The sequence below is a fragment of the Ochlerotatus camptorhynchus genome, unplaced genomic scaffold (assembly GCF_037179485.1).
Source record: "Ochlerotatus camptorhynchus isolate MF236.1 unplaced genomic scaffold, CSIRO-AGI_Acam_v1.1 ptg000084l, whole genome shotgun sequence".
Classification (NCBI taxonomy): Eukaryota; Metazoa; Arthropoda; class Insecta; order Diptera; family Culicidae; genus Ochlerotatus; species Ochlerotatus camptorhynchus.
Genome location: NW_027040574.1, coordinates 2,178,754 through 2,205,040, shown reverse-complemented (window position 1 = coordinate 2,205,040; position 26,287 = coordinate 2,178,754). Strand labels below are relative to the sequence as shown.

At 41.2% G+C, this 26,287-nt stretch overlaps 1 protein-coding gene across 2 annotated transcripts in view; it reads left to right on the top strand.

The window, feature by feature from the left end:
• Positions 1–16,703, top strand: part of Hexim (Hexamethylene bisacetamide inducible) — a 29,148-nt gene extending 12,445 nt beyond the window's left edge. Inside the window, exon 2 of one of the 2 annotated variants that reach the window (XM_065218218.1) lies at positions 14,980–16,703. In XM_065218218.1, the coding sequence (XP_065074290.1) occupies positions 14,980–15,455 (476 nt within the window). In that variant the 3' untranslated portion in view covers positions 15,456–16,703. The remainder of the gene's footprint in view (positions 1–14,979) is intronic. The other variant, XM_065218219.1, reaches the window with a different exon arrangement.
• Positions 16,704–26,287: the final 9,584 nt, after the last annotated feature.

Genomic DNA, 26,287 nt, shown 5'->3' with positions numbered 1-26,287 from the left:
TGTTTGTCACCCGCCACCACCACCACCATCATTCATTAGCAGTTTATTTATACGCGATAACATCGTCGTTGGTGGGGCCTCCGTTAGATTGGTGAGTAGAGGCGAGTGCAGTTCTACCGGAGACGATGGGTTCGATTTTCCTTCCGGACGGAATGCAGGTATGGTGCATCAGAAAGCTTCAATAAAACACGTAAGTCGAGGCCAGGCACAAGTTCCAATTGCGACGTGATGACCAAAGAAGAACCGTTCGGATTCGCCCACATTTCGTTGCGTATGATATGGTCGCAGCGTACATTAGGTATCTTTCACATTGCCGTCAAGTGCAGCACCGACTGACAAAGCTGCTGCTACAATCAGGGCGACACAGACGACGCGGGAATAAGCGGATGATTGGAGAAGACGAAGCGTGTGCTCACTGTTTCAATGCGGGAAATGAAGTACCTTCTCCCCCTCAACTCTTTCCACCAAATGGCCTCATCCCAATTTTTATATGGGTGTTTAAAAGTGAAGTGACCGCAAAGTGATTCCCTTATTGCTTCCTCTTTTTGAGCTGGAAATCATCCGCTTTCAACCCTATTTTAAATTTTCAACATAAGGAGGGTTGATGTGTGTATGTGTCACGATTACTTGTTGCAAAAAGTAAAGTTACTTTAACCTTATATTTATTTTCGAAATGGAACAATCACACGAAAAATTAATATGCATTTCATGCAGATTACGGCAATATCAAATTTGCCTTAAATATCCTTTCTCGGTTCGGGATATTATCAAATCTTGGGTCTAGCCAGACTCAGCAGTTATAACATACTTTAACTATTTATGTTTGTATTACTTCTGCGTGAAGTTAACGATTTTACATAGTTGAAGATGCTAAGTTTCAAATGGTAGGCTTAAAGTGGTCATTTTATACGATAGATGATGAGATGAAAGTATAAACAGAAATTTACTCAGATTTGAAATAAACTGCAGTTACTCATAGCTTGGTATGATTGGCCGTGTAGAGTTAATAGTTCCATTAGAGTACGCACGCAGAGAAATGAATTTTAAATTCAAGTGGATATATTTTTGGCTCAGGGCTTAATATATTTTTGGTATTGTTCGGTTAATTCAATGAAAAATATTTGTATTTTGTTGATTCAAAAATATGTTTTGTTGAAATAGTGATGCAATATCAAGGCTGGTAGCGAGTCACTTTTTAGTGACTTGGTCACTTTTTTCAAGTCAGTCACTTAAAAGTCTCTTTTTTAAAGGCCAAGTCACTATTTTCAACTTTCTTTAGGGTGAATTTATTTCAAGATTGATTATTCTTTTCGTTGTGACATTTAATCGTCTTTCTCTATATACAGGATGTCTACTCATTTTTCTGGATAAAATTACCTGAGTTTTCCAAGTAAGTAATTCCAAGATCTAAAAATATTCAATGTCTTAAAGTTTCGTATTCCATGTACAAGTTTAAGATATTGAAAATATTCAAAGTGCCAGAATTAAGTTAAAAAAATAAGTGATTTATTTCAATTTCGTAGTAAACTTTATGAAAGAATAGAGATCTTCATTGTAGTCCCATTAACTTTACAACAATTGTAGGAACAATTGGAGAAAGAAATGCTGAGATTTTCAGTGAATCATAAGGGAAGTTACCACGCTGAAAATATGGGAAACTTACTGGAAGCAGTAAAAACCTCAAAGCGGTTCTTTTAGCATCCGAGAACTTGTATGAAGTTCCTAGAATTTCAGAGAACTTAACAGGTGTCAAACAAACTTGATAAATTGAAGAAAACTTAAGGGGTATTGTGCAAATTTTTAAGAACTTCTACGCACCTCAGAAAAGCTGGATCTAGAAATCTTTGGGGAATTTCAGATCTTAAGAGCAGTTTCCGTAACTATAGTCTAGACTTTTGGAGCAGTTTAAAATCTAAAATCGTAAATTTAGATAAATTCAAGATAGTTCCACAATGTACTGAAAAACAAATCGAGGACTCTTAATATGTTCCGCGAATTTCAGGGAAGTACAGAGACCTTCAGAGAATTTATGAAAACTTCAGAAATATTTCAGAAACTTCATAGGAGTCCAGACTGCAGATATGAGAATTGTCGCGTTTGTCATTGACGCACGACAAGATACATTAAAAAATGGTCATCCTGGAAAATTCTCGTCAAACAACAATTTCTTGTCGCACGACAAGATCACCACGACAAAATCAAGAATCCATCCAGTCGCGACTATCTATTCTAGTCATATGTCACTCATTCTGTTCTCTGCGACAAAGTCTATATAGGTTGATTAAAAAGGAGGATCACGACAAGAAACCATCCATTCTAAAACGGAGGTTAGATTTAAAACAAGGTCGGAAATAATGTTAATTTCCTTCAATATTGGTATTTCCTATTTCAGAAAAAATGGGAAATACTGCTAAATACCCTTCAATATGTATATTTTTGGAATCGGGATGACGTCTCGAGACCGAAAATCGATATCCCGCGCCATCTTGAAATCCAAGATGGCGGCTTCCGATTTCAGAAAAAAGTGGGAAATACTGCTAAATACCCTTCAATATGGGTATTTCCAGAATCGGGATGACGTCTTGAGACCGAAAATCGATGTCCGACGCCATTGTTTAATCCAACATGGTGGCTCTCAGATTATGAAAATCTGTCATATACTCTACAATATGTATGGGTATTTACGGAACGGGTTCGACGAAAATATATGTCTGACACTATTTTGTAATCCAATATGGCGGCTCTCAGATTCAGAAAAACTATCAAATTTGGGTATTTTCGGAACAAGTACTACGCGTACATCCCGAAAATCGAGGTCTGATGCCAGTTTTAAATCCAAGATGGTGGCAAGTGACTTCAGAAAAAAAAACTGTAAAATACCCTATAATATGGATATTTTCTGAACTGGGTCGACGTGTACATCCCTAAATGATGTCTGACGCCATTTTGGAATCCAAGATGGCGGCCGTTTTCTGAAATGCTGTCAAATTCTACGATATGGATATTTTCGGTACAGGACACGTGTATGATGCCGAAAATCGGTGTCCAATACCATTTTTGAAATCCAAGGTAGTGGCTCTCAGATTCGGAAGAACTGCTACATTATGGGTATTTTCGGAAAAAAAAAACTACAATTTATGTCCAACGACATTTTGTAATGCAAGATGGCGGCCATTGACTTTAGAAAAACTTTCAAATACCCAATAATATAGATTTTTTAGATGACATGTAGATGCCGAATATCAATATCCGATACCATTTTGAAATCCAGGATGGCGGCTTCCAGTTTCAGAAAAAGATATGAATACAGTCAAATAACCTGCAATATGAGTATTTTTGGAAAAGGAATGACGTCTAGATAATTACATCTAGAAATAGAAGATGCGTGACCTGAAATCCAACCAAAATGGCAGCTACAGTATACAGGAAAAGTTGGAAATACTGTCAAATACACATGAATGTGGGTATTTTGGGATTCGTGGTGGTAACTACGGATTAGCAATTACTGTCCGATGTCTTATTGAATTCCAAGATGGCAGCTTCTGGTTGCAGATAAACTGGATAATAATGTTAAATACCCCCACAAAATGGGTATATTTTGAATGGGGACAATATGTAGAGGCTCAAAATCGATGTCCGACTGTCAAAACTGTTTCGGCATTCCAATTTTCGGCATCTGCACGTCGTCTTTGAGCCGAAAATATCCATATTGTAAAGTATTTTAAAGTTTTTCCTCTTTTTCTGAAATCGGCAGACACCATCTTTGATTTCAAGATGGCGCTGGAAATCGATTTTCGGTCCCAGGACGTCACCACGATTCCGAAAATTTACATATTGAAGGGTATTTGGCAGTATTTTCCACTTTTTTTCTGAATTTGGAAGCCGCCATCTTGGATTTCAAGATGGCACTGAATATCGATTTTTGGTCTCTAGACGTAATACTGATTCCGAAAATATACATATTGATGGGTATTTGGCAGTATTTCCCACTTTTTCTGAAATTGGAAGCCGCCATCTTGGATTTCAAAATGGCGTCGGAAATCGATTAACAGGTTTAAGACGTCATCCCTATTCCAAAAATACCCATATTGAATGCCGAAGGGTATTTGGAAGTTTTTTTACACTTTTTCTGATATCGGAAGCCGCCATATTTTATTTCAAGATGGCCGAAAATCGATGTCCAGCGCCATCTTGAAATTAAAGATGGCGCTGGACATCGATTTTCGGTCTCTAGACGTCATCCCGATTCGGAAATATTTCCCACTTTTTCTGAAATTGGAAGCCGCCATCTTGGATTTCAAGATGGCGCTGGATATCAATATTTGGTCTCTAGAGGTCATCCCGATTCCAAAAATATACGTATTGAAGGGTGTTTGGTAGTATTTCCCACTTTTGCTGAAATTAAAAGCCGCCATCTTGGATTTCAAGATGGCGCTGAATATCGATATTTGGTCTCTAGATGGCGCTGGATATCGATTTTTGGTCTCGAGACGTCATCCCGATTCTTAAACTATACATATTGATTGGCGTTATTTCCCACTTTTTCTGAAATTAAAAGCCGCCATCTTTGATTTCAAGATGGTTATCGATATTTGGTCTCTAGAGGTCATCCCGATTCCAAAAATAGACATATTGAAGGGTATTTGGTAGTATTTCCCACTTTTTTCTGAAATCGGCAGCCGCCATCTTTGATTTCCAGATGGCGCTAGACATCGATTTTCGGTCTCTAGACGTCATCCCGATTCCGAAAATATACATATTGAAGTGTATTTGCAGTATTTCCCACTTTTTTTTTTAAACCGGACGCCGCCATCTTGAATTCCAAGCATCGATTTTCGGCAGCTTTCAGTTCTGTCCGTTCCAAAAATACCCATCACTGCAAACACGAAGCTCAGCGCCAAGATTCAAGCTACCTACTTCGAGGCAGAGGTGAAATCACGTCAAAACAACACAATTCCAGTTATTTCTATCTTGTTATGTCTCGCATCCAAAGCGACATCCATTTATTAGAAAACGACCAGTGGCAGTTTTGTCGCGACAGAATGGAAGAATGACATGACAGACTTTCTTCGTCAATAACCATGTCGACAGTTTCCGTCAATCTTGTCGTCCGACGTACGTGAAACAACTAAGTCATTCTGGAAAACGTCACGCAACAGATGTTTCGTGGCCAAATGAGAGAAAGACAAGAATAGAAAATGTTTCGTCGAGAGACAGCCCAGTAGATCAGTCTTTCAAGCAGAATTTTGTTGCATCGTGCTTGTCAGATGAGCGTTGACTTTTTTTTGTTGTCGTTGTCACATGGTTTATCGTCATGAGGTTGACAATTCCCAAGCCTGGTCCAGAGAATTTCAGGGAAATTTAAAGGTGTTTACGGGAATTCTATTTATTTCCGAGCAGAACCAAGATCTTAAATAGAACTAAGAGCTTTATGGAAGCATCAAGACAGGTCAGAGAATCAAAGGGCAGTTCAAATAATTTCGAGGAAATATTAGAAACCTTAAAGAAGTTTCGAGAAACTCAGTGAATTTCCGCGAAAACTTCAGCAAAGCTCCGAGAGAATTCCTGGAACGTGATACAAATTTTATGAACATTCGAAAAACGTGAGAGTATTTTAAGGTTGTTATATCATGGAGATTTCAAGATCTTAAAAAATCCGAAAATTTAGCTAAGTTGATTAGAGAACATCAACGAAGTTTCATTAATAAAAAAAAAAAAGCGAGAACTTTTAGCAAACATCGATATTTTCAAGAAATTCCAATGCACATTTAGATATTTTTAGATAGTTTAATGATATTTAGCGAAGTTCCGAGTACTTCGAGGACGATCAGATAGCTTCAGAATAATTCCATTAAATTCCAGAAATTTAGAAAAAAAAACTTCGGAAACTTCACAGAAGGACGGTGGTCTTCAGATACATTACTTCATAGAAATCTATGGAGCTTAAGATGAGATCCGCGAACTTCACTACGCCCTGAAACAAAAATCAATTTTTCTGCGTGCGGCAGTGTGAAACATGATATAGAGAGTAGAAAGCGAACAAGGACAACTTTGAGGATGCTACGAATCGAGTTGATCATCTCTCTTTACCAAACTCCCCAGTTGGAGAGGGATGGTGAAGGAGCTCTATCCCAGGCGACAGTGGTCGAGTGTAGGGATCTGGACGAGATCACTACAGAAGAGGAGCTGAGAGTGCACTGCGATCTGGGAGATGTCGCGATGTCAATCCGGATGAAGAAGGCGTACGGCGGCATGCAAACGACGGTGATACGGCTTTCGACAGTTGTAGCGAATAAGCTGCTGGAGACGGGTAAGGTCAAGGTTGGGTAGTCCGGTGTGCTCGCTGAAAGCCACTCGGGTTACCAAGCAACTGGAGCGATGCTTCAAGTGCATGGGTTTCGGTCACTAGGTGAGGAACTGCAATGGTCCTGACAGATATGATCTGTCCAGATAATGCGTGGAGAAAGGTCATATTGCAAAAGGCTATACAAAGCAACCGAGGTGTATGCTCTGCAAAAAAAGAGGACGGAAATGATCATACGACGGGAGGCTTCAAATGCCTAGCATACAAAAAGGCGTAATGGAGGTAACCCAAATAAATCTCAATCATTGCAACACTGCACAGCAACTGTTGTGGTAGTCGACAACAGAAACAAAATGCGACGTGGCAATCATTGCGGAACCGTATCGAGTCCCTCCCGATAACGGTAACTGGGTGGCGGATAGAACTGGGATGGCTGCTATACAAGTTATAGGTAGATATCCCATTCAAGAAGTGGTTGCGAGCTCATACGAAGGTTTCGGGATCGCCAAAATCAACGGAACCTTCATATGTAGATGCTAAGCACCCCCCTGATGGACGATGGACCAGTTCCATGAGATGCTGAATGGACTTACCGAAGAGCTGATCGGACGAAGACCGGTAGTCATCGGAGGAGACTTCAATGCTTGGGCATATGGTATCGGCCAACGGAATTCTGTGGCAGTACGGAGGACGAGAACTTGTTATCGGAAGTGGTAGACGAAGGCTTTCGACAAGGATCTTTTCGTTGGGGCACTCCGTGTAGAAAGTAGAGGTGGGCAAAACAGCTCATCTGGCTGAGTGGATCAAACCCATCCAGCTCACTAAAGGGAGTCGATTCTTTTGAACAGCTCTTCAGCTCACATTGAAATAATAGAAATTATGACACAAATTCAAAATCGGAAAATTAATTTGTGGTTTTAAATAATGCATAAAATCGTAAAAGTAGTCTAAACCAATAAACCTTATAATATGGCACTACTTTTCAATGGAAAACGCCAATACGCAACAACTGATCAACCATCGCGTAAACCAAAATGCGCGCAAAATGTGCCAACTACATATCAGTAAAAGCAAAAAATGTATGCGAAAGAGCTACACCTATGTCACACGCGATGGTATGATTCACATCGTGGCACACGATGTACGCCTTTTCTCAAGCTATGCAATCCAGTCTACATACCTACAGATTTTATTTCTGATGTTAATTCCAGGGCTGTTACAACTGGCGCGGATTTCGCGGATTTGTCGCCGATTTGAACTTTCAGTCGTGAAAATCGCGGAAACATTAAATGAAGTCGCGAAAATCACAAAGAGACTGATGTGCTGTCACAAAAAATGTGGAATTCATTATAACCTCTCCGTCCCGGATTATTTTGTTGTCATTAATTTTGTTGTTCACTTGGCTCTCAATTTTTTACCGGTTCAAACCAAACACCGTGCAAATAATCGAGAAATGATGTCAAATCCATAATTCACACACCAGATTAACACGGAAATTCCCCGGGGTCTGTCCAATGTAAGACATTTTCATGTTTCTTTTTTAGTTGTCAAATCATAAACGAATCGTATATATGCGAGTAATTGCCATGTATACCGGATATTCTAGGTTCTCCAAATCGTCCTGGAGTTCAGTTGATTTGTTCTACTAAGACTGACTGCAATAAAAAATGTGCCCGACCTATTGCTACGTATACAAGATGTTATAGGTTCTGAAATCATTCTGGAGATCAGATTATTTTTCTACTAGGTCACCTAAGACTAATATCTTTAGTATCGAAATATGTCCAAACAAATTTGCAGTGTCTATGTGGATCAAGCCAACCTATTTTCGTGTATGCCAAATGTACTAGGATTTCCAAATCGATATTTTGTTTTTGATTTAGTAAAACAAATCATCTGAAATGCAGGACGATTTGGAGAACCTATATCATCTGGTATACGTGGAAATAAATCATGCATTATCCATATGAAGGGGTAAGTCACTCAGCACATTGTGCCGAAATTAGATTCAGCACAGCTTGGGCACATCCATCGGCACACCTTCGGCACATCCATCGGCACATCTTCGGCACAATCTCGTAGGCATTGGAACTCAAACCAGCAGTTTATTTATAGATCTAAATGTGAAATGTAGGTTTTAGAGTAGACTCAAGAGAAAGAGGCAGTTAATCAGACCCCATTAGTATCCTTAATTCAAATAATGCTGCAACTCACACAAAACAAACTAAAGAAGTCTGAATCATCCTCTATAGTCTGTCTTCAACAATGCTCCCCACCGGTTCCAACCCTTTCCGACCGCTGATAGACCGATGCTTTGCACATCACGAAAAGCTAGGTTTCTGGTCTTAATTTGAGGGCATTATAAAACCCTAAAACACAATCGGCACACCTGCGGTACACTGACAAAACAGATGACGCAAGATTGGTGTGCGGAGTGACCTACCCCTCGATCCATATTAACGCTGTGCATTTTTCTGGAAATATTTCGATACTAAAGACATTGTCCCAATCTCGGTTGATCTAGTAGTTACATATATACGATTCGGTTATGATTTGACAAGTTCATATTAAAAATAAAACCAACAAGTGTGACTTATGACTCAATTATGTACAGGGTTTTTTTTTTGTCGCGGATTTCTTTTGAGAAATCGCGGATTTCGCGGATCAAATTTAGAAAATCTTGTAACAGCCCTGTAATTCTCCAGCAGAATTTCTCTCACTATTATCGACTTCAGCTACAGCTCATCAGCTCAAATCCGGATCCGGAGCTGAATCGTGAAGAATCGAGAGAGAGAAAAAGATCCGAAGAGCTGGACGGGTCAACAGTTGTCAGTTGTCAGTTGTTGAGTTGTCAACAGCTCCCAGTAAATTATTCGAGTAGATGATTCGGATCCGGAGCTGAGCTGATAAGCTGGAAAGCTGCATTTCACTTTTCGGTTATTTGTTTTGTGCGGATCTTCCGCTCCCCCAGAGAATGATGGGAGGAGAGGTGAGAGCACATATGCTTTTTTTTTTGTTAATTACTTTATTTGTACAGGCTCAAAAGAGAACATATGCTGGAGGAATAACTTCAACAATAAGAGCTGGGTACATAAATAAATTGGATAAAACCAGTAGAAAATTAACATCGCGTAGAACATGTGCATACTATGTCTCTCTCTCCCAAACAGCCGCTTGGAGATTTGCTTTTACCATTGGTGCTGTCGATCAGTAGGCACATGGTGTATTACGCTTGCGTCTTGATTTACGCGGTGACTATTCAATGCGTAAGTGGAGTAATGAGTCCTTTTTTGAAAATTTCCGCTATGAAAGATGGCTTGAATGGTTTTAGACTTGTGATATCAGTGAGCTGATGAGCTGCGGTTCCTAAAAAATGAACCGCGGGTCATCAGCTCACTTTAGAGAATCGGGTGTATAGAACAGCTCGGCTCGGGAGCGGATCGCCCATCTCTAGTGGAAAGGAGTCCCGTGGTCCTGAACGCGGACGGGCCGACAGAAACGTTAGTGAGAGCATGTGACAAGACCATGCCGAGGAAACTGAAGCCAAATAACAGACGGCGTCCAGATTACTGGTGGAACGAGGTACTTAGCAGCAAGATCAGAAGTAGACAGAGAGGAACGAAGAGGAGCGTTTTTCGAGTGGCCAGGGCCGCACTTAAACGAAAGATAAAGCAGAGCAAGTCAAACTTTTTTCATGGAGCTGTGTCGAGACGCTGATTCCAACCCCTGGGGCGACGCATACCGAGTCGTGATGGCGAAGATCAGAGGTCCTACGATGCCTGCTGAAATGTGCCCAGAGAAGCTGAAAGTCATCGTGGAAGGACTTTTCCCGAAGCACGACCCAACGACCTGGCCACCTACACTGTACGGAGAAGGAGAGAGAGAGATAACGTCGAAGTCACCAACGAGGAACTCGTAGCAGTAGCGAAAGGATTGAAGGTGAAGCAAGCTCCCGGTCCGGATGGAAAGTGGCGATCCAGGCGTCCCCGGACATGTTCAGGATGGTGCTGCAGAAATGCCTGGACGAGGGTCACTTTCCTGACAGGTGGAAGATACAGAAGTTGGTGTGGCTGCCGAAACCACGAAAACCCCCCGGGGGATCCAGCATCGTTTAGGCCTATATGCCTGCTGGATACACTCGGAAAACTCTAAAAAGGCTGACGAAATGCACGGAGAGTGAACACGGATTGCCGGAGAAGCAGTTCGGATTCCGGAAAGGGAGATCGACTGTGGATGCAATTCGGACAGTGGTCGAGAGAACCGAGAAGGCGTTCAAACAGAAGCGGAGAGGAAATCGATATTGCGCCGTGATAACGATCGACGTCAAAAATGCGTTCAACAGCGCCAGCTTGGAGGCCATCGCCGAAGCGCTGCATATAATGAGAGTACCTGAGGAGTTATTTTCAGAACCGGGTTCTGGTCTACGAGATAGACATCGGCCAGGATCACAGCGGGAGTTCCTCAAGGCTCTATCCTTGGTCCAACGCTCTGGAACACGATGTACAACGGCGTGCTAACGCTGAAACTGCCCAAAGGAGTTGAGATCGTTGGCTTTGCGGACGACGTCGTCTTGACGGTAACAGACGAGACGCTGGAAGAGGTGGAAGTGTTGTCAACCGAGGCGATCGACATGATTGGTAGCTGGATGCAAGAAGCGAAGCTGCAGATAGCCCACCACACAACGGAAGTGCAATTGGTCAGTAACTGTGAAGCGGTACAGCGGGCAGAAATCGCCTCGAAGCGTGTGTTAAAATACCTGGGAGTGATGATCGATGGCCGGCTAAACTTCAACAGCCACGTCGAATATGCCTGTGAGAAGGCTTCGAATGCCATCAACGCGATAGCTAGAATCATGGTGAACAACGCTGGTCCCAGCAGTAGCAAGTCGATACTGAGGTATGAAGGTCCAACCTGGGTTGCAGCACTGGAAACGAAGCAGAACCAAAGGAAACTGAGCAGTACGTTCCGGCTGATGTCCATGCGAGTCGTGACTGCGTACAGAACCACCTTGTCGGAAGCAGTATGCGTTATCGCCGGAATGATCCCTATCGGCATCACCCTGGCGGAGAGAAGCCGGAAGAGTACGAAAAGTTGTGAGAGTGGAGTCATTGGCTACGGCTACTTCAGGAAATACCTGCATCGATTCGCAGCATCACCCCTCTGTCCGGAGTGTTGCAACGTCGATTAATCGCCGGAGCAGGTGGTCTTCGATTCGAGGCAGTGCGAAGGGAGATGCCCGTCCTTAACGTGGAGAATGTTGTCGTTGAAATGTGTCGAGAGGAGAGCACTTGGAATGCCGTCAGCAGGGCAGTCACGCAGATTATGTCGGAGCTGCAGCGTAAATGGAGAGAAGAGCAGCGATCTAGCAACGCCTGCTAGCGCTGAGAGTACGACAAGTGCATGAGCACAGCCACCCCCCGAAGTAGTCGCTTCACAGTGGTCCCGGGGGGTCCAGGCAGAGGAGAGAGTAAGGAATAGGTTTTAGTGGAGCTACGCTAGGCAACTAGTGAATACCACACCGTGCCAACTTCACTACAGGCCAGGTTTCTTGAAGCTTTCCTAAACCTTACTATACAAAAAAACATAGTTGCATAAGCAACAAATTTCGACCAACAAAAGGGAAATTTATAAGATAGTCCAAGGAAAATTACAGGAAGTTCCGAGGATGCTTCTAGAACTTCTTCTATGGTCCTAGATTAGAAAGAACTTTTGGAAAGTTCAGAGGGAAATTTTGGATTGTTCCGAAGGAAGTTTCTAAAGAATTCCGGGAAAAATCCTAGGGAAACTTATGGGAAGTTCGATCGGACTTTTGGGAAGCTCAGAGCGAGCATTGCAAATATGAAATTCATTTAAAAATAGTAAACACAATTACGGGACAGAATCTACTTTAGTCGAACAAAAATCGTAGCGCTCAACTCAGGCATCCTAGAGGGGTGTCTTCGGCAAAGTTGTTCAGGTGGATAGGACTTTGTTTGGACATAATTAGTTTAGTTCCAGACAGTGGCGTTGCGTGACCTCACTTTTTACCTGTTCAACAACTTTGAAAACGTTATTTACGGTCATGTTTACATTAAAATCAGTTTCAAAAGGCCTTCTAGTTTCACTGATTTGTATCCATTGAAACCAATATTGTTTTGTTTGTTTACGTTTTGAGAGTTGTTGAACAGGTAGATTAAGGTTAGGGCGATGCCACTGGTTCCAGATCACGCCGTTCAGATTGCGCTACAACTAACTTTTTACAGAAGCATCCTAGCAAAAAAAATCTACAATGTTGTTTGTTGCAACTCTTTTGAAGATGTCAAAATTCCACAGCCTACTGAGAATGAGATATTCTACAATTATGTCAAGAGCTTATGGAATGTTACAAAGTATTATGAGTAATTGCTTGTACAACAATGAGTAACAGATCCTCATTAAAGGTGTAAAAAGTTTACACATTCTAGGGGAAGTCTCGTTTTCCCTCAAATATGCATACTTTATAGACTAAATTGAGTCCTTTATAGTCATTATTGCGTATTTTGCGGTTTCCGTGTAAGAAAACGGGGCGTTTCTGTAGTGGAAAAATAGTGATTTCCCTTTCGCAGATTTAAGAATTCAGTATCTAGCTCTGAAAAAAAACGGATGGTACCCTCATTTTTGATTTTTGATTTTAATTGTAAGTCCCTCCTCTCAAGCATACTCAACGTAAAACATGCTGCCTAAGCCCCTCCCCGATCGATAAAATGCGAGAATCGGGGCTTGGGATGCATTTTGAGTGCGTTGAGAATGCTTAAAAGGAGGCACTCACAATTGTAATCTAAAATCATAAATAAGGGGTACGTTTTTTCAGATTAAGGTACTGAATTTTGAAATCCTGAAAGGGAAAACTCAAGAAATTTAATTTAGCAAACTGAGTAGACACCCTCGTACTAGGGGCAAGACAACTCATAATCATGAGCAATTTTTGAGTTGCTTTTGATGCACCTCGAGTAACTCACATTGCTCAGTGAGAAAGATCACTGTCATTTGCTTTCTCGCTTTTCGCATCACAGCAACACATGAAGGTGCATCTTCTTGCAAAGCCGAAAAGCTGCTGTCAATCAAAACAAAAATAAAAAAAAAAAACAAATTTACAGAACTTAATAACTCAGCGAAACTCGGAGAAACTTTAATTGATTGATTTGATTATCCAGCATCATCTCTGCTTCATAACCTTCGTTCAACCCTTACCAACTGTAAACGTGAACGGGACCTATTGCTGCCTAGCTGCCTTACACTTACCAAGGGCGAATGCTTGTCCGACTTGATATGGTGGAAAAACTCGATCTGCCTGACCAAATACTCAAAATCCGACAAATTACGTACCCCGCACGTACTATAATACTCGTCGAAGCAATCCCGTTCCCATGGCTTGGCAAATTGCCGCTGGATGAAACTGCGAACTGAGCTCTGAATTACCACATCCATCCTTCTTCTTTTTGGTGCTTCTGCTGTGCCTTCCGGATGATCGTGATAGGTCCCGTTTCTGCGGTACACCACCGTGATCTTGCTGCGGCCGTCGACGGCAGTCTCCTTTAAAGTAGAACATCACTACATACGTGTGTTCTTCGGTTTCTCGTTGGCTAAGTCCATAGCGGCCCAGGTGTAGAATTTGTTGTTCGTCTTCATCTGTTTTATGAACAGTGCTGACGATAGCGAATGATTGGTAGTGATCTTGTGAACTTGATCACGTCTCATGACGATCCTGTTCTTGGTCTTAGCATGGCCGTGGGAATGCAAAGAGAAAGTCGACGAAGATAATCTGTCAGCTTGATTTGTTCTTCGAATGACCGGTTTTCACTTCGATTTCGTTCGGTTGATCGTTGATGGGTTTGAAGTCCGGACGAGGATCGCACTCACTTGCATCGGAAATGGCGGCGGCTGCTCTGGCTGAACATTCCGCGGGGGTAATGGTTGGTAGCGTTGCCGTCGGAGCTGGAATTGGGTGTTAATCGGTTGTTGCCCCACTGGGGAGATGTTTTATAAATCGGAAACTGTAGTGGCGGATTTTGGGCCACGTTTGGAATATTGCTCACCACGCTATGTTTGATGTGCCGTGATCGAATCTTCACGCTGTAGCTAACTTGCATGGTGCTAACGAGAAGGGGATCGGAGTTAGTTATTACCATTTTCAATGGGACTTCTGTTACGACTAATGGATCAATCGATGCTGATGGGATCGTTACATTACAGGTGAAATTCCAGATGTTTAGCAGAATAGCTGTTTGGAGAGCTTGTTTGATCAGCGATGATCCTTTTGAAGTGACCACTAGGACTGGCTGCTGAGGGGGAAGAACAACTGCTGAAAGCTGGCTGGAACTGCAAGTTCTTCCGGGTAGTAAGCAGGCACCGGCACAGGTTCTTCCATAATATTCAAGCTATTCGAAAGCCTCAGGATACACTTGGGCTTACTTTGTTTACAAACAAAATAGACGTCTGATATGAGAAGCATATTCTTAAAGGGTGTAAGCAGAGAAAAAAATCGATGAACGTCGATTAAATATTGAGGTACATTGAGTTACTCGCTGCAAAAAAGCAACTCAGAGTAAACCTGTCTCACCCCTTGCCCTCGTACGTGCACCTGTTACATGAAGCATCTAAATTAAATTCAGCTATTATAAATTTTCGACTAATTCATTCCATTCCGTTCGTTACAGAGCTCCGCAGGCAGTTGGAGCATGCTTCCCGCATCGGCATGGTCCTGTCGGCCAAATCATCGCCTCGGAACTACGGCTCTAACGTCTTGGTCGAGCAGATGGACAGTTCGTCCTGCCACGGATCGAGCAGTGAGGACAGCGAATCGGATAGTTCGTCCTCGACGAGTTCAAGCAGTAGTGACAATGGTGAGAACAACAACGACAACGACGGTAGTAGCTCCAGCAGCATGAGCGACGACGATGACGAAGTTGCACAGCTGGTCGGCGACGACGATAGGGAACCTCTGGTCGCGATGGACGAGGTACCCGTTCCGATGGAAGCAAACGGTTACCACCATCATCGCCGTCGAGCTGAGCACCAGAATGGGTTGTTTGCTGACGACGAAGAGGAGCTGAGCGGCGAGGACGGCCAGGTGTCCCCGCTGAGCGCTCAAAGCATCAATTCTCCGCCTCCTCCGCCGTTGGTGATGAACTGAACTGCTCAACAAAAAATTGCGGGTTGTTCGATATGTTTTGATTTGAGGAAGATTTGTTTTTCTTATTTTCAATTTTTCGTATAAGGTTTAGAACGAACCATGATAGTCATCCTAGGTAAGGTTAAGTTACATTTCTCAATATTTGAGAACACTTTTTCCTACTTTTTTTTTGCTTAATGTTAATGATTCTCAACCTATAATTTTACATTTAATATATGTTGCATCATCGACCAGGAAAATGTTTGAATTGATACAAAAAAAAAAATCGCAAAATAAAACTTTAATCCACAAAAAGTGAACCCTTTTACGTAACTAGATTTTTGTTCTGTTGAAGCAGCGAAAGCGTCAAATGCGACAAAGCAAAAAGGAAAATACACATGTGATTTCTTATTAATAGAGGAAACCGACATACAAGTAATATTAAAGGTGAAAATCAATGAAAAAGATAACTATACATGCATCAAGTAAGTGATCAATATATAGGTGGGGACACATTTTTAAAGCTAATCAATAGTAGTAATAATAATAATAATAATAACAACAACAAAAAAGCTGAAAATCGTTATGTGATTAACAGAGACAAAAAGTAAACTTGCAACAAAGATAAGAAACAAAACACCGTAGGTAATTCGTAAGCAAAGTGAAGAAATTAAGATATTTATATTTTTAGGGTAAACTTTTTATATCTCTCGGAAGCAAAACAAACAAAACACAAAACGAAACTTTTTGGACGAAACCGGCGCGAGATTTACTGTAATTTTTTTCGGTTTACTTCCGTTTCTGACCGGGAATTCGGGCATTTCTTGGAAAAGGCTTTCCCCTACCACCCTCCCTCCCCCAAACTAGTAACGATCAAGCGCAGAAAGTACCCCCACTTCCTATGAGTCGACAGGATATTTTACGAATGTTTTAAATTTGTAAAATATGCATTTCCGGTGGATGGAAGGACATTTTACAAATTGCGATTGAAGTAAACAATAATTGGGTAACGAGAGCGAATTGAGTCAACGTAAGAGATGACGTGTGTTTGATGATCTACAAATATTGCTATCGGCGAAGAAATTTGAACGCTTATTTCCGTTATACAGACTTACTGTCAGGCATGCATTATTATTATTATACAGCTATTATATATATTACTAATGGAGAATTCGGATTAGAAACAGATTTACCCAACTATGAATGATGAGAAACGCAAAAAAAAAAACAAGTGAAAAGTGCGGTAGAATGCAAATTAAGTTAAGTCTAAAGTCTAAGTGTTGTTTGAAGAAAAAAAAACGTATAGAAACTATATTAATGATTAATAATGGGAGTGGGTTTCAGTGTGTTGCTAGTGAAATATTACATCATTTGGGAATGGAATATTCTAGAATATTCTAATAAATTTTAGTGATGTAATTAACGTTTCAGCAGTTCTCCGATTTGCATAACTGTGTGTTCTGTGGATGCTGTATTGTTTTTCAAAATGGCGGCTTTGTAATTTTTCAATAAATGGTAGCACGAATTTTGATGGGCGTTGGCCAGATTTGGACCTCGAGTCCGTGCTCTGTCACAATGTTTCATTGTGACTAATCAACACTCAAAGGGGTAAAACATCACATTTGGGGTGAATTTTTGAAGAAAGGGAACTTGGAGTGCAGGGCGCACTGCCCAATGGACGATTCTGAAGCCTGGCCAAGTGAGGGCCAAGGGTTTAGGAAGGAACTGACTAAGCAAGGACAGCAGATCGCTCAGCTGTCGAAACGAATCGCAATGACAACTCCAACCCACTTGAGTTCCGGCGATCTTATGCGTCAACCGCCATTAAAACGGCCAGCAAACCACTGGTTGGTGGTATTAAAGCAGTAACGGATGACAATGCCTTTACCGAGGTCCCTACTGTCCCTGAACCCACCGAGCTGTTTTGGCTGTACCTTTCTCGTATACATCCTAGCGTGAAATCTTAATCAACTAACAAAATCTCCTTTCCTGTGTCTTTCGTTGGGGAGCTGAGGTAAACACGACCCACAAACAACAAAGGTCACTCTAATATTCCTCCCCTACTCCCACCTGATTGCAAGGACGTGGCCGGCGCCGTTATTGATCTACAAAATATGGTGTCACTGAAACTTGTACAATGAGATTCATTGTACAATTTCACTGATTCTGATCAATCACGGAGTAGCAACCATTGAAATGTGCAGTCAGTCTAAACTAAGCTACATCCTAGCGTGAAATCGGAAACAATCGAGAAGCTGGTCAAAGGTTGTGTACAGTGAGATGATCCGATTAAGGTTGTGCCGCTAGTTAAAAAAGGATCCGACATCAGCCGTATGAGTTTCATATCATACAAAGTCGGATTGGCTCCCGAACTACGTGAAGTTGCTCTTACATCGGCAGGCCTATTCTGCGCGGCGTATGAGGTGAGGTGACACGCTCTCACTTGTTTTTTTTTTTCCTTTGGTTTGTTTTTTCCGTCGATCTTGTTTTCCGTGCTGAGCACCAATGCTACCGACGTGCCAGGAAGGCAGCTCCCACACCTGGACCCTACCTATCGACCCATCAACTCATGAACCGGGGACCAACGGCTTTACTTCCCATCCGAAGGAAGTCGTGATCAGAGATGTTATGTCTCAGAACATCCCGGCGGCGCCGACTGGGATTGAACCCAGGCCTGCTGGGGTGACACGCTCTCACTTGTGAAGTGACAATTGTCACCTCGGGTGAGGTGACTCTCCGTGCAAATCAAATGGAGAGTCACCTCACCCGAGGTTACAATTGTCACTTCACCTCACACGCCACGCAGAATAGCCCTGCGGATACCTGTCCGAAAGGAATTTTGTTCCGTGAATTTGAAGACGGTTCAAAAAACATGAGGATGCCTCGTTTGAACACGCCTGCCATCACGATCTCTCATGTTCCGGGTCCTTCCGAGTTCTCAACTCCCATCAGCGCCTGTCGTATTATGGGAGACCCCGAACCACTCGATTCAGTCGCGCTAGCTGTTTTCCGCCATCAAAGTCGTTCTATTTCCTGCCATCTGCGTCGTTCTGGACATGCGGTCGAGTTCGGTGGTGGGGTCTCCCAACCATCGTCTTTAGGTAAGTGTGCATACATTAGTTACAGTAATTTTCCTGATCAGCTTCCGTGTTCCAGTGCAACGCCTCAAGCATCTGCCGGCTGAAACTGTTCGAACGATCCTAATTCATCTCCGGGACGCACAATAGACCGCTCTTTGGAAGCTCCTGGTTCCTCCAGCCCAGTCATGCCGATTCCTGCCAGCGTTCAGCATAGTCGGCCTGGACCTGTGGCTGGATATGAAGCAAGAGTCTTCCACCTTGCCTTTACAGGAAAATACCGTATGCGTGATAATATTTGCACCATCGTACAAATAAGGTTCCCGTTTCACCTGTGCATACAATCACCTCTATTCCCGTTTTCGTACGAACAGGATTCGTTCGAAACGAAAGCAATTTCCCATTCCCGTTTTCGTTCGAAGCAATTCTAACTTTCGAACATCGTTCGTTCGAACGATGTTGCTATTCCCATTTTCGTACGAATGCGTTTTTTTGTTCGCTTTCCAAACGTCACTCCAAACTCGCGAATCGCGAGAGAGCCAGGGGATAAAAACTTTGAATTTTTTTGTAATCCCTAATGAAAATGTTAATTTGCTTAACGACGTGTTCGGGGTTGATTGATTGATTTATCTTTAATAAGGAGGCTTTCAGCCTGAGGCTGGTTCGCCTCCAACGTGTTCGGGGTATCATCCAAACTATTTTTGGAATAGTTCAATCATTTGGGTTATCGTTCGTGTATGGTATTTTTTTATAAGGGATGGCCTGAGTGTACAAAAAAATCTACAACCAAATTTTTGGTGTTTGATTGTAATAATTTTACTTAAACTTACGTGAAGTTAAAGATCTCATATGGAAATTGATTGAAAAATCATGCAATAAAAATATAATTTAGATTAAAAAAGGATCGAAACAACTAGAAAATTTTGAACAAAAGCATTTATGTAACAGCTTACCCCAAGTAACCAGTAAGCATTAGAACAATGCTCTAATTTAGCACTATATTCACATATAAAACAGTGATTAAATGCTTATCATGCAGTATATACTTATAAAGGGCTGATATAAAGCTAAAAAGGCGAAATAGCGGGCTAATAAAATGCTACGATGGCAGCCTCAAATAAGCATTACTAATGCTGATCTAGGGTATCTTATAAAACGTCAAATTTTTTTACCGCGCTCTATTTTTAGAAATTTTTATATAAATTTAATTTATTTTCATCGACCCAAACTGAATGAAAACAAAAAAGAAATCTTTCTACAGGTCCCATAACTCATAGGTTTTTCTCAACTTATTTGAAACCTTTGTTCAATTTCATCAGGTTTGTTATTTTCCAGCGAAACATGTTTAGGGATGAGAAGTCAAATGCTATTTAATGAAAATTACCTTTGTCACGGCTCGAACCGGGGTCCTGCAACATCATTCATTATTCCAGGCGCCTGTGCATTCTCGACCACGGGTGATACCAAAGATCAAGTTGAAAATAGTCATATTTTAATCATCTTTTAGGCGGAATTGCGTACTCCAGTTCCGCAAAAATGATGTTAAGTTTTCCGCTTGGCTGCTGTGTTCAGCTTGTTCCTCTTGGCTAGCTTCTACGTATGATGCATCAGACAAGTGGTTCCACTCTTCTTCGGAATCTTCATCGGGACTATAATCTGTCAGGGAATTATCCAGGGAAGCTGTCTGAGAATTGCCTCCATCAGTCTCCTCGTCTGCAGAATTTGTTGGACGTTCCGGAACCGCACAAACAAATAATGCTGATTCTGATCCCAGTTCATTCGGTTGCTCAATTTCCGTAGCATTGGGAACATCAGAAACGTTTATATTACGATACACATGTACTTTTCGTCTGAAATGTCCACTTTTTAACGTTTTTTTCCACTTCTGAGGACCGTCCATGTTATTTTGATTTTATAAAGTATTTTTGATGATCAACACATAACTTTTTAGCCCTTCTAAACTTTAATCAAGCCCTTTATAAGCACTCAAGAAAGTTTTAATGCTAGGCTTTCTAAATGCATGTAAGCACTAAATCATTGCACTATATGCGCATACTAAGCTTTCTGTAATGCTTATTTTTATTAATGCTTCTGTGCACTAGCAATGCTAATATGAGGCTCATATGCATTAAAAATGCTAATATACGGCTTTTTGGCATTAGGAATGCTGAATTAGTGCCAATATAGAGCTATGGCTTAATGCTTATGGTTACTTGGGACATAACAAATATTTATGCATTTAATTATGACTCAAAAACATTGCCATAGCCATATACAGTCAAGATTCCTATAGTGCGGATTCGTTCTTGCCGGATTCCTATAGTACGGTCGATCCGGCATTAACGAATAACGTAGCATATGGGATTAGAGCTAATAGGGACCAAACACTGATTGTACGGCAATTTGAAGAGATAACTTTCTGATGTCTTTTGAGAAGTTGTTAAGCAGAATGTTGGCCACCTTTTGGGACGATTCAGTTTCCGGTAGGACACTAGTCTGATCCTGTGGAAGATCCGGAATATCCGTAAAAGTGGCCAATTCATGAAACTGATCCTAGAGCTCCGCGGATTTTTCGAAACCACTCATAAACGTCTTATCAGAATGAATTTTGAGTTGTGACCAGAATATTGGCCCTGGTGACCACGGGATAGTTCACCGGAAGATCCGGAACATCCGTAAATGTGGTCAATTCACGAAACTGATCCTAGAGCTCCGCGGATTTTTTGAAACCACTCATACACGTCTTATCAGAATGAGTTCGGAGTTATGACCGAAAAATTGACCCTGGGGACTACGGATCCATTATGATATCTGGAACATCCGTAAAAGTGGTCAATTCATGAAACTGATCCTAGAGCTCCACGGATTTTTTGAAACCACTCATAGACGTCTTATCACAATTCATTCGGAGTTTTGACTGGAGTATGGACTCTGGGGACTACAAGATGGTCCACGGGAAGATCCGGAACATCCGTAAAAGTTGTAAAGTTATGAAACTGATCCTAGAACTCCTTGAACTTTCCGAAAATACTCATACACGTCTTATCAGAATGAATTCAGAGTTGTGACCTGAATATTGATTGTGGGGACCACAGGATGGTTCAAAAGAAGATCCGGAACATCCGTAAAAGTGGTCAATTCATGCAGCAGATCCTAGAGCTCCGTGTTTTTGTTAAACCTTTCATAAACGTCTTACTACAATTTATTAATTCGGAGTTTTGACTAGAATTTGGACTCTGGGGACTACAGGATGGTCCACCGAAAGATCCGGAACATCCGCAAAAGTTGTCAATTCATGAGACTGATTCTAGAGCTCCATGAGTTTGCGAAACTACTCATAAAAGTTTTATCAGAATGAATTTGGAGTTGTGACCGGAATATGAACGCTTAGACGGAAAATGGACCTTTGGGACCACGAGATGGTTCACCAGGAAGATCCTGAACATCCATAAAAGCCGTATTTATGAAGACAAAAATATTAGCACAAAAACCATCACTTTTAGGTATATGGTGTCTGGGGAAAGCTTATTCGTATTTTTAGCCGAATTGAAATTAGGGTGGTGCTTAAAATTGGTGAATTAAAAATTCAACCTTTTTTATTACTTGAGATAGACTAATGCAGTTTTATTTTAAAGTTGTAGAACAATCAATTTGAACCAACTTTGCTCATGGCATCAAATTTTTATCTCTTATGGTTCATGACTTATGGTTATTTTAAACAAGTAGGTTGGAGTGGCCCCTAGAAAATCCTTCTTTAAATATTTTTATTGGTGATCAACGTATAAACAATATTTAAAGAAAGCCGATTTTCTAGGGGCCACCCTAACCTCTCGTAAAAACATTATTCTAAATACTTTTAGAACTTTTTATGACGCATATTTTTGCAGAAGTCACTAATTTGAATCTCCCTATTTAAAAGTTATGGCTAGTTTTTGATAAAAAAAAAAGATTTTTTTAAAATTAAATTTAATACTTTAAACAAAAAACGCTCTCACAGTTTTCCCAATAATACTGAAAAAACACGATTTTTTAAATGAAATCGAAAGTTTGAAAATCGGTTTGCTCCATTTAGAGACATTGTCATTTTAATAGAACCATTTTTTCGAAGAAAATCTCCATTTATTTTCTAATAATAAAAAAAGATAGCAGCCTGGTTGCTTCAGCAAAAATATGCGTCATCATAAGTTCTAAATGTAACCAAAACAAGGTTTTTACGAGAAATGAACTTATGAAAAGATATTCGAAGAAATCGGTTTTTTATGGGCCATTCTAACCTGCTTGTTTAAAAAATCATAACTCATAAACCTTAAGAGATAACATTTTAGTGTCCTGAGCAAAATTGCTTCGAATTGATTGTTCTACAACTTTTAGAAAATTGCATTGGTCTATCGCAAATAATTAAAAAAACGTATGTATTTTCAAATCTCCAATTTTGTGGAACACCCTAATTTCACTAACATAAAAAGATCGGCCAAACAATATGAAGAATCTTTCCCGAAGACACACTATATACTTAAAACTGACGGTATGGGCGCAAACATTTTTGTCTTCCTAAATACGGCTTTGGGACCATTGTGCAGTGGATGGTCCTCCGAAAGATCCGAAACATCCGTAAAAAGGCTCAATCCATGGAACTAATCCAAGAACTCCGTTTTTTTTCGTATACTCTCATAGACGTCTTATAATTATGAATTCGGAGTTATGATCGGAAAACAGACCCTGGAGACCATGAACGCTCCTCTGGAAAATAATAGACAACTCATCAGAATGAACTCGGAGTTGTGACTGGAAAATGGACCCCAGGGTCCATTGGATGGTCCTTCGGAATATCCGGAACATCCATTAAAGTGGATAGGTCAAGAAAACTGATCTAAGCACTCTATGGTTTTTTAGAACTGCTCATAGACACATTTTTTTTTTTATTTATTATCATGGATGATTTCTAGGAGGTATTTAAATAATTAATAACTTTTAGACACTTTTATCGGAATTTTTGAATATTATTCCTTGGATTTCATGGACTTATTTCCTATGACTTCTTGGAGATGTTTCATTGGAGTTACAAGTTAACGAGGGACTAGCTTCAAAGTTTATATTTTTAATTCATCACATCAAAATTTATTCGATAAGCCATTTGAAAACATCGTCTTATTGAGTTATTATTAATATAAATTTATGAGTGGTTTTGAAAAAAAAACAACCGAGGAGCTCTAGGATCAGTTTCATGAATTAAACACTTGCAATGATCTTCCGGATCTTTTAATGGACCATCTCGTGGTCCCCAGTATAAACAGTCTGGTCAAAACTCCGTTTTTATTGTGATAAGATGTCAATGAGCGCTTTCTAAAAAATCGTGGAGCTCAAGGATCAATTTCATGAATTGAGCACTTTTAGGGATGTTCCGGATCTTCCGGTGGACCATCCTGTAGTCTCCATATTCTTTATTCTGAAAACAACTCCGAATACATTCCGACAAGACGTTTATGAGTGGTTCCGAAAAATCCGTAGAGCTCTGGGATCAGTTTAATGAATTGACCACTTTTACGGATGTTCCGGATCTTCCAGTGGACCATCATGTAGTCCCTCCGAATACATTCTGATAAGACGTCTATAAGTGGTTTGAAAAATCCACGGAGCTCTAGGATCAGTTTCATGAATTGACCACTTTTCTGATGTTCCGGATCTTCCGGTGAACCATCTCGTGGTCCGCAGGGTCCATATTCCAGTCACAACTCCGAATTCATTCTGATAAGACGTTTATGAGTGGTTTCTAAAAAACGCGGAGTTCTAGGATCAGTTTCATGAATTGACCACTTTTACGGATATTCCGGATCATCCACAGGATCAGACTTGTATCCTACCGGAAACTGAATCGTCCCAAAAGGTGGCCAACTTTCTGCTTAACAACTTCTCAGAAGACATCAGGAAGTTATCTTTTCAAATCAGTGAGATTTTCAAATTTTTAACCAAAAAATTTCAACAATGTTATTGTTTTGTTGACATCGTTTGACAGTCCACTTGACCGAATAATGTCAATTTCGTGCGCGGTCTATGCTTCGAATTGTTAAGAAATGTCAAAGTGCATCTGGTACCACTAACACTGTTTATTTTCGAAAAAGCTTTCGTTCGAACGGGTTCGTACGAAAACCAGAATGCCGTTTTCGAACTCGTTCGAATCGAGTCGTTCGTACGAACGAACGATTCGAACGAAAACGGGAATAGAGGTGAATGTCTTGGTTTTCTTTGCAAGCACGTAACCTATAGCTCATAAAGCAGTAGGCTGTGTATAAAAAAAATGTTTTACTTATATCGAATTCGTTTATTATTCAGTTCTAACCTGGATCGGGTATCAAGATTGGGTCTGCTTGTTTTCTAGCAAACGTCAGTTTGATCGTTTGTTTTTGAAACCTGACACGGGTCGAGGTTAGCACTGACAAAAAGTTCGGGTTCGCACGGGTTGGAACTGGTTCCAACCCCGATAATAAACGAATTCGCTATTAGTTTGACAGCTGCACCATGACGAAGTGGCAGCGTATTCGTGATTTGTCCCACGCGCAAATGTTGCAAAAAGACATTTCAATCGCCGTGGGAGTGTCCCGGTGGACCGTCAAAAGGGTTTTAGACTGAGAAGGGTTATCGCTGCTATCAAAATGAAGATTCGGTGAATCCAGTGCGTTCAATGAGGAAAATGGCAAAGGAACACGGGATCAGTGACTTTACGGCGCGGAAGATCGTAAAGGAATATTGCGGGGCGAAGTCGAGGGCACGGAAAAAAACACATGATTACCAACCGCACTACAATAGATCAAATTACTGGTCGCAGTGGTTTTATGTCCCGAACAGAGGAAAAAAAAACCGCATCCGGGAGCTACCAGTCGAACGATGCAAGAAAATCTTGAACTTCCTTAAGCGAAAAATCCGGTAATCCTGTTCACCGACGAGAGCATGTTTACCGCCGATCCCGTATCAAATTCCAGAACCAACCGGTATATTAGTTCTCTTCCGGTAAAAGACGTGGCCGGCGAGCACAAGAACGTGTATCTGACTGCTATGTTTTCAATAACTTTAACTACTACTTTGCATGTTAATCATCAAAATAATCAGAACTCTTTATTTTTAGTAATCGTACAGTTCTCGTCATAGCAAAGATAAAAGTTTATTTTCTCTTCGCGCCAAGCGCACTGACAGTTAACGGCGTATAACGATGCACCACAGGGTTGTAGCTATGGGGTGGTAGCATCTCCCCCTTTAATTCTAGCCGATGACATAGTCTTCCAGTCGTTTCGGAAGCCGGCAATCTCTGGCTGGTCTGGGAGACTTTGATGTTGTTGGCGAAACTGGTGGTTGATTGGAGATTGATGAACCAGTCTCGAAGAATTCGTCGTTGTCTGAACTGTCATCCTGATGCTGGCTAATGTTAACTTGTTCCGGTTCAGTCGATCTCATATTCTGTTGTATAGCGGTCTGCTGTGCTGAAAAATGCTGCTTAAGTTCGAAGTCATCCACTAGGATGTCGAACTGAGTTGGTGCTGATAATGGCTTTAAAGTATCATCGCATCTAGGTCGAAGCTGGTTCACGTGTGACGTGTGACCTAATAAGCTTCCTCCGACCTGACTGGTAGTCGAGCAGAACGTTGAAGTTGACTCCGACGATGGCTTCAAGAACAGTACCGGAAGCCCATTTCCACTTGTTCGTATTCTGATACAGCTTCGCGTAGACTGTTGAACCCGATGTAAACTTCGGACTTTGTTGATCGGACTTACTGTTGAACGCTG